The sequence below is a fragment of the Colossoma macropomum genome, unplaced genomic scaffold, assembly GCF_904425465.1.
Source record: "Colossoma macropomum unplaced genomic scaffold, Colossoma_macropomum, whole genome shotgun sequence".
NCBI lineage: Eukaryota > Metazoa > Chordata > Actinopteri > Characiformes > Serrasalmidae > Colossoma > Colossoma macropomum.
The window spans coordinates 20,370,683-20,383,716 of record NW_023494794.1 but is presented as its reverse complement, the minus strand read 5'-3'; the positions used below and the strand labels follow the sequence as shown (position 1 = coordinate 20,383,716).

Below are 13,034 nucleotides of genomic sequence, written 5' to 3'. Positions count from 1 at the left end.
AGTGGTGGTCAAGAGGGCATTTTGGATGTTCTCTTGCTTAACGCAGAGTAATTTGCATTGCTAGTCAGAGAAAAATACAAGAGGCCTTTATCGACTCTATGAGGTCCATCATTGCGCTGGTGCAATGAAAAGGCCTCATCTTACACTTCTATAATGAAAGAGGAGCCAGAAAGGGAGCAATGGCATAGAAGACCAACTGTTGGTTCCAGTTTGTTCCGATTGATGAACCATTTGCGTAAAAGAGACATGCAGGTGTGAATAAGCTTTTTAAAGTTTAAATATACAGAACGCAATCTGGTGTATTTTAAAGTCAGCGCGAGTCTGAAGTCATAACACATTGTTGTTGAGTATCAGTATCAGGGAGGGTCTCTGCGAGCTGAGCATTTCATTCAATAATGGGTGGGGGAGGTTAACCATGATATTATTGGTTAATATTATTTTTCCCGCTCGCTGGTGCACGCTGATGTAATCAAAAATCAGAGGATGTTTTAGAGACAAGGAAAAATTGTCACATTTTGTTGTGGTTAAACGGTACAGTATGATGAGTCATGGTTTATATGAACAGGGACACAAACTAACAAGAGGGAAAGTTAAATGTTTTCAGGTTGACTTTAATACCTCAGGTTAGCTTAATTTCTTACAATTATATACAGTCAGAGACCACCCTTCACTTACTTCATTTCCAGTCAAAGCAAACAATGAAAGTTATTCATTTTCCAGCATCAGGAAAAAAAGCAGAAAACTATATTTTATATACTTAGATAACATAATATCATTTCTGCTCTGTATTTCTCGTGTCCGTACTTTGCCTTTGTTACAGCCTCTATTCTTTTCAGGAGACTTGCTTTCAGTTTTTCAAAGAAATCTGCAGGGATATTTTTCCACACCTCCAAAGTTCAGTCTTGCATTCTCTGCTTCTTATTATCCAAGTTATCCCAAACATATTCAGTGATGGTAAGGTCTGGTGGGTTCCTATAGGGTGGCAAGCCTATTAATTTGAAAACACCAGCAGCTTCTTTATTTAATTGCCAAATTTTCCTTTTTTGCCTACTTCCTTTACTGTGTAGCAGCTTTTTGGCAGCTACACATCCTTTAACACCAATAGTGCTGAGTTGTCTTCTCATGGTGGAAGGATGGACAGAAACAACTGATCTGAAGTAAAAATTAAGCATAAAGCTTTAAGTACTGTTTATCTGATGGTGACAGCTTTGGTGGTCTACTTATTTTCTCTGGACTTTCTCCATCCTTACGCAGATGGAATATCTCATATTGAATATCCTCAGAAATATCTACTGACAGTGAATAACAGGCTGTTTTGACTGTAAATAAAAAATGAAGAGTGGTCAATTAAGCATAGGAATCAAGCATAAACTACACCAAAATGAAATAAAACAGGGAAGAACAGAGAATTTACCAGTGCAACGGTAGACCTCATAGGGTTCGCGGTTGTTCCAGAGGTTACGACTGTCTGGTTAAAATGGTCAGATCCCATGAATAATCTAACCATGCAGAAAGGTCAGCTTGCATCTGTTTAAAATTCCACAGAACGAGAGAGGCCAGTATGTCGTATCTGTTTTGAAAGCGTGATCAGATTATTCTTTTTTGAAGCTTTTGTGCATGCTTGCTTTGCTGACCGTTAAATCTAATTTAAGCTATTAGCTCTTCCTTTCTTTGCTAAATGACCACAACCTTAGCAGCTGACAGAAAAAAATATCTGCCTGTACAAAAGGATCGGAATCACTTGCTACCTTGAAAGGAAGTGGTTCTGCTCAAAAGCTATGAGTGTCCCAGCCCACATGGTTATTTTTCTAAGGCCTAAATGATCAGTTCTTTTTTGTTTGATTTGATTTGATTTGATTTGATTTGGTGTGTCTCTTTGGTTTGATTTTCATGCATTGTCTCATGCTCACTACCAGGGAAGGGTGTTGTGTCTTTTTCTCTTGCATTTTGTGAATCTAATGATGCACTTATGTTGCCCCACTTTTCCCTTCTCTTCATACCTTACCTACTAAAGGAGGGAATACCACTTTATTGGTAAGTGGATGTTAACCAAAAGGGAGTTAAAACAGAGTAACCATTAAAAAAAAGCAGGAAATGGGTCGCTGTTCACATCTCAGCAATTGTCTGCAGGAAAAGCAATCCACAAGCAGAAATTTACTATTGAGTAGAAGACCAATTGTTTTCTAATTCGATTGAGTCTATAATTGTGAATCTTTCTTTTGTTCCTTCCATTTCTGTGATGTTCCGTCAAGTTGTCTGACTTTTTTTTCCTAGTTTTTATTTTCCACTTTTTTGGTTTGTAGTCATTTCTTTAAAAAAATGAAGAAGTCCTCCTTTTCTGCTCAGCTCTTCAGTATCTGTCGCTCTCTCTTTTCACTCTCTATTCTCCTGATCTTAATTTCTTTCACAGTTTTACATATATTGTTTTCCCTTTCTTTCTCTTCTTTTCTTTCGGGATTATATATTTTCAGCTCATTATGGTTTTGCATGCCAAGTATTGCATGCGCTGCACCATAGAGGACTGTCTATAAGCCATATCGAGAAAACTCCTAGCTCTTTTCTTTTAGATATTTACCTTTTTTTGGCAAGTACACCATAGCGCTCACTCTCTCAGGTGAAAACGACTCTAATTTCAGTATATTTTTGTCATTTTTTTATTTCTTCCTTTTTTTTTCTTTGTTTTTGTTATAATTCATCTACAGAAGCTACGGTCACTGGCTTCATCCTCCCCAAGTGAAGCACAGAGGCAGACGTCCCCCAGCATAAGGGAAGCAAAGAGCCACGGCGCCTCTTCTAGGAGCCCCGGAGGATTGCCTGTCGGAGAGGCGGGAAAAGGGGATGAGAGGCAACAGCGGGGGGCCAAGCACCCCTCCGAGTCATCAGGCAGACGGGGTGGCCGGCAGCGGGCTCAGGAGAAGAGCGGCTCTCCAGCACATAGCAGTGACTCTCAGCCTGACCTCCAACCCAAAGCTAAGAGCTCACATCAGAAAAAGTGAGACAAAGTTATATGTGCTATTTATCCATTGACCAGTAGCTTAGCCTTACATACATAAGCTACAGTGTGCATTTTATTTATCCTAATATTATACTGAAAATAATATTCAGTAAACTTAGGAAGACCTATGACTCCTACCTTGCACTTTTTGAGCCTCACCTAGCTTATTAGTCCACTATACGGGGTACAGATACAGACTACAGCACATCTGTTGCTGCAAATGGTCTGCCACCCACTGCCCCGTTCATCATTGGTCAGTTTCTGACCACAGGACCGCTGTAGAACGCATATTATTTGGGTGGTGGCCCATTCTCAGCGCAACAGTGACACAAGGTTTTCCCCCAAATGTCAGTATCACTGCTAGGTTGAGAGTTTATATTGGGAACACAAATAAGGAATGTGTTTCTAATAAAGTGGCCAGTCATTGTAAGTCATTATTATTACTGGGTACAGCAGACTTGTAGCACATCTGCTGTTGTTGGATCCACAAAAAAGTGTTCCATCTATATACATCAATTTTAGTGCACTTCCCAGTGTATACTCAATCTTCACTTCCTCACCAGAGCAAAAGGGTCTCATTCATCAAAGAAGCACCACCGCGGAAGGGGTCCCAACCGTCACCGCAGCACGTCAGCGTCACCAGGACGGCACCGACACACGTCTGGCCGCAAGAAGAGCAAATCCCACGGGAGTCTACGGCAGCGAAGTAGCTCCTGGAGCAGTGGCCGCTCTTCTTCACGCTCCAACTCCAGAGAGCACGCTCCCAGCAAGACCAAATCCCCCCACACACGACAGAACAACTCCAGGTACACCCTTATTTACTCACACACAGCAATGTAGGCCAACCTTCTAAGTGTTGGCTCCATTATGGGGCTCCGTTTGTGGCTGGGGGTCCAGTACAGTGTAATGGGTCATGCTCTCTCTGAGGGGGTAGGAAGACCCTCCCTCCCCGCCATCACCCAGTACAATGCTAGCTAACAAATCCACATTTAACATTCTCCTCTAAGCATGTTAAGCTGTCCAATGACGTGTTAGTGGTAGTACAAAAAGATGTGGTAGCTGGCTTTATGGAGGAAGCACATACTAGCCTTCACCCTCCTAGGTAGCACTGTGTGATTCGGGGAGAACTAGCTAAAGGGTGGAACTGCACGTGACTAAATTGGGGAAAAAATTAGAGGAACAAAATGCTGAACTAAATACAAAATGCATTTGCTCCAATACACAGCCTCTTATTTAGAGTTGGACTTTCAATTTATACAGAGAAACAGAGGGACTTTCTGTAAGAGTAAAACCATAAAATGCATCTAAGCGGACATGATGAAATTGACAGCGAGTGCAGATGCCGGGTAGATATACCTTATAAATTGGGTGGTGAGTGTGTGTGATAAAAAAGAAACTCCCTAAGGGGCTTCAAATTATACCCACAATGTAAGAATAGTGTTTTCTTGTCATAGTGGGAACATGTAGAGAGAGATGTACCCATGACGTGACTCAAAAAAGCTCATACACACAAAAATATGAGTGCACACACTTCTAAATGTCACCTCTCCTGTGTGCTCGTGTAGGGAAAGGGACAGTCCTCACTACTCTGATGCCGAGAGAGCTCGTCGGCGCTCCCGCAGTTACTCTCCCATTCGGAAGAGGAGGAGAGACTCGCCCAGCTTTATGGAGGCTCGCAGAATCACCAGGTAAACTCACGTCCTCATGCTTACTGCTGGGCGATTTTGTTCAAATTCAGTATCACAGTATTTTCTAAATATATCACAATATCACTGTATCAGAGGATATTTAAGTTTTAAGTGTTAATAAAGTTAGTGCACCCATCCTTCTTGGTACTGGTATGCAGAGTACTGATACTGTGAAAAGAATGTCAGACTGTTTTGTACTCCTGTTGTTTTCTTTTCTTCAAATGATTCCAAGTGAAACCTTGCACAGCACTGTACATGCTAATCACACAGAAAGCACATTTCTAGAACGGAAACTTGCAATTTATTTAGAGTTTATGGTTATGTATTTTATTATGTTTAGGGTTATGTTTTTTGTACAGTTTACATTTCATTTAACTGTTTCTGTATCTATCAATATTGCTAAAACTAAAAACCTGAAATTTAATCTGACTCCAGTACTGGTATACAAATGTGAACAGTATAGCTACTCACACTGCAGCGACCTGACGTCCAGCTGTTTCACAGTCTTTTGGTGAATGGTGAACATTTTAAAACACATGAGACAACTAGTCAGATATTATTTATTTTCAACATTACATATATTGTACTCTTGGCTCTTGGTTGATCTAAACCCGAAAAAGGTTTTTGCCATTAATTTGCCGAAAACACGAATTTTTATGATTTGTGAATTTTGTGTCGGTTGTTCTGTGTTCAAGCATTTTGCTTTATTATTTTTCTTGAGCTTTTAAATAATAACATTGGCTATAGGGCACCAACTATGGACCACAGTCCAACCACAATCTACCAAACCTGCTCCAGGTAAATATGGGTTGCTGCTTAACTCTGCTGGAAAGTAGATCTCCAGAAGGAGGGTTGGTGATCACTGCTATAGAGTAACATTGGTACAGTGTAACACTGCCATCTAGTGGCCAGCCTCTCTACTGCAGGCTTTCCAGTCTTACGGTTTAGCACTGCAGGGGGCATTACATATACATCACACAGTCACCCTCCTCTGATTCAGAAACACCTACCTTGTACGGACCACTTTATGAGCTCCACCTACCTCTGTAGGTGCACAGTTACAGATAGCAGCCCATCTGTTATCGCTCACAGTATCCATCCACCCAATTCATCATTGGTCAGCATTTCTGACCACAGGGCCTCTGTTCACCAGATTATTTGGGTGGTGGACCATTCCCAGCACAGCGGAGACGTTGACGTGGTAGTGAGTGAGCTGATGGTATGAGTGTATCACAGCAGTGTTGCAGGGGTTTTGACTTGCATCGGTGTCAACGTTAGGTGGAGAGTCCACCACCCAAGAGCAGCTCTGTGGTCAGAAACTGACAACTGAGGAAGGGCAGGAGGACGGTTGACACAAACTATACATAAACAAATGGACTGTGGTTTTAACGTGTAACCTATTAAGTTATAGCATAGTAGCATCATAACAGAGTAATTTCATACTTGTATCTTCAACATGGTCAGTATTTCCGTTGTTTACAATGTTACAGTCTCTTTTTTCTTTTCTAAAATTTCCATGAAGGTAAACAAACCCTCCCAGGTGCAGCAGCACACGTACCTCAGCTGTGTCCATAGTGAGTAGGTGAATTTGTATGAGCTCACTCTTCCACTCCTGTACAAAGGTGCTCAGAAGACAGCAGACGTCGGAATGTCGGCGGGCTGAAGGCAGGGTTACCGTGGTAACTGTTGCCGAGCAGCAGGACTCTCCTAGGCCTCTTCTCTTCATGAGCACGTTTTGGTGAAGCAGCAAGCACGCAGACAGCATCCCTAGAGTACATCCCACCCCTCCCTGCATCCTAACCCTTTCGCTTTTTCTGGCTCTAATACAGTAGAAGGGTCACCGTCTTCTGATGGTCACTAATTTTACAGCACGGTTAACTGACTGAGGGGATATCCAGAGGCTTCATGCTGTGTGTTTTATTTCATAGATTTTTATTTTCACAATTTATTTATATAGACATGCATTTGGAGTAGAAGAGCGGACATAATTTAACCCAAAGAAGTCCCAGTTATCTTACACGTGGAAGAGTTAAATTGACAGTATAACTGAAGCTGAAATGCGTGAGGTCTAAGTGAATTTCAAATGACATAGTAAAACACATATGTATTCATATGCAAAAGTTTGGGCACCCCATTTAGATGCTGTTTTGTTGATTTTTTTTTTAAGTTAAAACATCCTCTACAGAGAATACACTCCACATTTTAATGCATAATTGCTTTTTTATTGGCTGAATTTAATATTGTAAAAAATAAAATATAAAAATCTGACCTGTGCAAAAATGTATGGCACATTTTATATTTTATGTATTTTTTTCCAATATTTTAAAATGTAAAAATCACACATTTAAGTGCGTTCTTCGGAGAGGATGTGTTAACACATTTTCACTTTAAAAAATCAACAAAACACATAATCTGACCAGGGGGTGCCCGTAGTTTTCAGTCTTCAATATGCGTGACAATGATCAGTGTAAGTAAAAGCCTCTTGATAAACCTGAAGTCACCTACAGGCTCTGTTTCACTCAACTCTTTTAAGGATTTCAGTCTGTGCCAGTTAACAGCTCTCAGCTTGCCAGCAGCACAAGCGGTGTGGGTGCTTTGAGGTGACATATGGCGTCTGAGTTTGCGTGTGTATGTATGTGTGTTGTTGGAGCGCACTGTATTAACAAATGACGGCTCTATATCTGTCTCTTCTAAGATACACTGACGCCTGCAGAGGGGATGTGCATTAACACTGACTAACACAATCAGCCACTCTCTTTCAGTCTCTTCACTCCTCCAGCAGCAACTAATTACAGCAGTACAGCTCACTGTGACAATGCTGTGTTTACACCATTAGATATCTGTACTCACGCTGTCCATCAAAAATTTTTGGACACCTAGCTTTTCTAAATGATTCTGATAAATTAGCTTGTTTTCTTTGTTTACATTGACTTCATACATAATAAACTAAAATATTAATCAGGTTTATTATAAGAAATCTGTATCACCTAAACATTTGGAACAATAACTAAGAAACAATTACCTCCCTTAAACAATTACCTCCCTTAAACAACTGTCCTTTTTCATGAATGTAGTTTTGTTATGTGTCATTAGTGTAATTGTCACAAATATTTAAAAGTGTATTGTTACGTCCCTTAAAACAAACCTGGCTAGTATTATCATGTTAAAGAGCCTATATCTTAGAATATGTTTCTTCGCTTTTTTAAAATAAGAGTCTGATGTACAAAGTAAACACTGCTTCAAAACATACAGTTGTGTGCCAAAGTTTGAACACCCTGCTCAAATTATATTTTTTGTTGGTTTGTGAACATAACACATCCTCTACTGGCAACAAACTTCAATACAGCATCTGCAAATTTAAGTGCACAATTTCTTATTTGCTGAGTTTAACATATTGGGAAAAAAATAAAATATAAAATGTGCCATAACTTTTGCCCAGGCCAGATTTTTATTTTTATCTTTTTATTTCAATATGTTAAACTCAGCAGGTAAACAGTAATTGTGCATTAAGACGTGCAGTGTGTTCTCTGTAGAGGATGTGTTAATAAATTTTCACTTACAAAACCGACAAAACATGCCATTTAACCAGGGGCGCCCAAACATATGACTGTACCATGTTGTCCATCATGGAAATTAAGCTGCTAAAGCAGCCCATTTTGAATTTATCATGGTTTTGATGTCATAATTAATCAACAGAACACAAGAGGGAGTGTGTTATCGTGAAATAACATCACAGCTGTGATTTGGTCACAGGCACAAGCCGAAGATGAGTGCCGTAGATCATCACAGCCGTGATGTTGTAGCGATAACACACAACCTCGAGTGTTCTGTTGCTTTTATACAACAGTTAAATAAATAAAGTAAGAAATTAATAAATTGGGCCGTGAACGCGGCATTTAATATGTTTTAATGTTTGCAGTTCCTTCCGCCAAATTATAGTTCCTTAACAAGCAGCTCGTTGCTACGTCAGAGTAACAAACTCGCTGCACAGCCGGCAGTTCATCTCTAGCTCCTTACACTGAATTCTGGAACTGTCATCACCACTGAGCAGCTTTTTTGTTTTTTTTATTGCGGCAGTTTTATGGCTCAGTCTTATTTGGTCAGACTCTGAAGATCAGACTACACGTTTGGCGAATGGTATTCGGTACATTTCTGGCTAAATCCAGGTTGTTTAGGTTCTTCTGTCACAGCTGCCGACTGAAAAGCTGCTCAGTGGTGACAGTTTGGGAATTTAGTGTCGTCTCATCTTCAGAGTCTGACCAAATCGGCTGTCGGTCAAATGTGATCTTAAAAGTATCCATTTTCTGTTTGTGGCAAGTAAGAAGTAAAAATGTTCAAATGGGTTGAGCGTCTCCTACAGCTGTCAAAGTCGTTGCTTAGCAATGGCGTCTCAGCGGAGTGATACAGTGTCTGTGAAAAACCTGTGATGTTATGGCGAAATAACAGCACGGTTAAAATGATTCTCAACCAATCAGCTTGCGTGGCCGGAACTAACTGCTGTATAATACCTGCACAACATACAGCAGGTAATCAGAACAGGGCATTTATATATATCAGCCTTTAAGGCACCGTGATAATAATAGCCTGTTAAGGGATAAAAAAAAAAAACAGTCGTAAAAATGACATAAAACCAAGTGGGCTTAACCCCTTAAATGGCCAGGGCCCAAGTTGTATTACACACTTCTATAACTGAAGAATAGCTCAGCCAGTTTGAAACACAGTCCCTGTAGTTACTGAATAATAAACCTAAGTATGTAATAAGCCTGGGATTTTAAGGGGTTCGCATAAAATGTAGACTTGGGCCCTTTATATTATTGGAAAACAAAGAAAACATTCTTATTTATCCTTTTTTTTAGTTCTGATGGGCAGCAGTTAATATTTTAAGTACGTAATTCCCTCTCTACTCTGCTCCTGTTCTGTAGTGCGCGGAAGCGGCCGATCCCGTACTACAGGCCCAGCCCGTCCTCCTCCAGCTCAGCCAGCAGCTACAGCAGCTCCAGCCGGAGCCGCAGCCGCTCCTACGACAGCTACAGCAGCTACAGCCGGAGTCGCAGCAGGAGCCGCAGCAGAAGCAGGAGTCGGAGCAAAAGCAGCAGAAGCCGGAGCAGGAGCCGGAGCAAAAGCAGCAGGAGCCGGAGCCGAAGTTTCTCTCGCAGCCCCAGCCAGGCCCACAGCTACTACAGTCACAGCAGCTACGAAAGCCCAGGCTTCTGAGGAGAGTGAGGAGCCAGCGGATGGGTACAGGAGGATGGATAAATAGAAGGATGAATGGAAGAAAAAGCAGAGATGAACAAGTTATCCAAACTAAGCCAGAATATTCCCTTACTCTGTGTTAAAAACTCCTAATAGGTACCTTTTACCTATTACAGGTAGTATTACAGAAATTACATTTTGGCTGTAATCATCAAATTAGCCAAGATGGTAGCTGAAGCCAGAAGCCTGGAGAAAGGGCATTAAACACTGTTCAAAAGTGCAAAACAATAATCCAACATGGACAAGTCTGCAGTGACATTATTTTAGAAAAAAAAAAAAACGATCTGGCGGGAATATCTACATAATGATATGCTATCACACATATTGATATTGTCAGCAAATATCAATGCAGTGTTGCTATGGCAACGGGACTGTCTACAGACGCCAAAAAGCCGACAGAACAAAGCAAAGAAAAGCACTTTCATGTCTGAGAGACTCTTCCAAGTTGTGAAAATAACCAAAAAAGGATCAGCAGAAGCAGAGACAAATTAATAAGTCCTGGGGTCCTGGGCACGGCCACCCCCCACCCCCTCCCCATACTGGCCTGCACTGTGCCTATCAACGGTCACCATAACAGCGCAACTGTAGTGTGCCAAGGTGACCACCACAACAGCATAAAAAAACGTGCAAAATGTTCACAAGCGATTGACCACCACCTCAATTGCATACATTCAGAAAACCAGATTTTGAATCCTGGGTACCAATTAGCATTGTGTTTATTAATGGGTATTAATTAGATCATAAACAGCTTAAAAACAATGTGTTGATGACAGATAAAAAGGGCAGGAGTGAGCTGTTGTATCTGTTGCATATCTGATAAAGCTGACAGGTATAATGCTGAATTAAGAGACAGTATAGATGAATGTGGGCTCACTATCTGGCAAGCAACAGGTCACTGTTGCCCTTTTTTTCAGGATTTTTCCCCCAGATTTCTCCCCAATTTAGTCATCTCCAATTCCACCCACTAGTTAGGACTCTCTCAATCACACGATACCACCAGCACTAGAAGGGTGACGGCTAGCACAGGCTTCCTCAGAGACCTGTGAAGCACCACCGCATCTTTTCAAACCACTGCTTTTGCAGCGCGCTCGGAGGAAAGCGCCAACCGCCAACTCACGTTCTCCTGATGATAGAGCCAACGCTTAGACGATTGTGCCACTCGGGAGCCCCCATGTTGCCCTTTTTATTTATGTTCTATAACTGCTTATTAATGATTTTAAGATGTTTATTACCTGTTTAATAACCAACAAATTTTAAACCATTCATAAACCCTTTATAAGGGTGGTCTTTACGCAAAGTGGTACTTCTGAGACTATTGTTCCATCAGCACGTTATATCAACACTCTGTCTCTTGATAGGTTAAAATAAATGCAACTTTTTATAAATATATCATCACTGGCCAAAAAAAACAAAAAAAACTTTTTGCCGATTTTTTATTTTTCTATGTAATTTGAACACAGCAGTGGTCAAATACCAATAGACAATTACTTGGGTAAAAAGCTTATTATATTAGAATGCTTTTGCCCTCTCCTGGAGATACTTTGATGATTTTTTTGGACAGTGACGATATGCTGCTACGTGCCCAGTAGACCTATTTGATAATCCGCCCCTGTGTAGACGTAACATAAAGGTAACATAAAGACCGAAGACCGAAGAAGGAGCATCCTGAGGAGATGAATGTAAACAGCTAGAGGACGAAGGCCACTCACTGGACGACGCAGACAAACACTCTGTACTATTCTTCCCCCCTAAAGACTTTGAAACGAACAAAAGCGAGAACAAACGATTTCAAAAGCTCAAGTTTTGTTAGCGGAAAACGGGACTGTGTGCTTTTCTAAACGGTGTATTATAACTGTAACGTATGCCGGGATGCTGACGTGTGAAGGTCTAAAAACTGCAAGCTCTGGCTGTAAACTATGCACTGTATATCCCTCACTATAACTACGTTAGGCTTTGTATGTGGAAGCGTTAGCATGATGCTAAAACGTTAGCAGAGGAGAGGTCACAGATGTGCGTGTAAATTTCTCTTCTACTCCTCCCGTATCCCTGGGTCTCGTTAACAATTCCATATCGGATGCACCTGTATGTAGAGAACCTTTTAGGACTGCGTTACTTCGGTCCTACTTTTCTTCGGCTGTGGTTAGTGCATACATGGTTGTATCGCTACGTAGAGCTTTCAATCATTTAGTCAGTTTCTGTACAGTTATCAGTTATTATTACCTTTGCTGTTTTTTTTTTGTTTGTTTTTTTTTTGGGTACCTACTACACCCTCCCCCACCCCCGTAGGTGCCCTGACATACTTACCCTGAAACCAGGCTGCAAAAACACACCTGCACATTTCTTTTTGACCATATTTATTTAACTGTGTACTGATTTATTTATTTATTTATTTATTTAAGTATTTAATTGATAATTGTGTTATTTATTTCCTATTTATTGTGTATTTATTCTCTCCATGTCTTTCTTTTCAAAGAGTTCTGCGATTGTGAATAACACATTTAAAAATCAAGGAAAATACAGGACTCGCCAGGAAGTTTATAAGACTGTTTAGAATTGACGAGACTTGGCTCCCTTATGCGTCTGGAGTCCACTACTGAATCTAAGCTTCATTTTGTTGAGCGTTCAGGACTCTCCAAGCAGAACTTATTGAACATGAATGCAGATCAGCATGTTAGATGTTTTAGCTAACATTTCTGCCCAGCGATTTCACTGATTTCACTTCGAATTTTCATGGTAGACCAGAAAGTTAGTCCTCCAAATTCTTTGTACGATGTTTCTCTAATAATAATTTTCTTATTCTTCCCTAAGAGGCCCAGAACTACTTTACAGAGGTCTTTATCAAACTTCTGTGGATAAAAGCGCTGATCTAGTACCAGTTTCTGCTTTTCACACCCCGCAGTCATATTTCAGCTGAACCTAGATCAGCAAGATGCAATCTAGATACGCAATTGGGCCTAATTCTCCCTTTAGTGTCCAATATGACTTTCACTGGGATTGACAAATGAGCTGATTGATGCGATCAGGAAACTCCCTCAGTCTTCCTCCCACCCCACCAACACCTCTGTTTCTCACGCAGTGTTCACTCAGTCATCCTTCAT

The 13,034-nt window shown here is 40.8% G+C and overlaps 1 protein-coding gene across 1 annotated transcript in view; it reads left to right on the top strand.

Moving 5' to 3' along the window:
• srrm3 (serine/arginine repetitive matrix 3) overlaps nucleotides 1-12,327 on the top strand; it is a 67,678-nt gene extending 55,351 nt beyond the window's left edge. Inside the window, exons 10-13 of the mRNA XM_036580520.1 lie at nucleotides 2,703-2,992; nucleotides 3,559-3,801; nucleotides 4,561-4,683; nucleotides 9,606-12,327. Coding sequence (XP_036436413.1) covers nucleotides 2,703-2,992; nucleotides 3,559-3,801; nucleotides 4,561-4,683; nucleotides 9,606-9,897 — 948 coding nt within the window. The 3' untranslated portion in view covers nucleotides 9,898-12,327. The remainder of the gene's footprint in view (nucleotides 1-2,702; nucleotides 2,993-3,558; nucleotides 3,802-4,560; nucleotides 4,684-9,605) is intronic.
• Nucleotides 12,328-13,034: the final 707 nt, after the last annotated feature.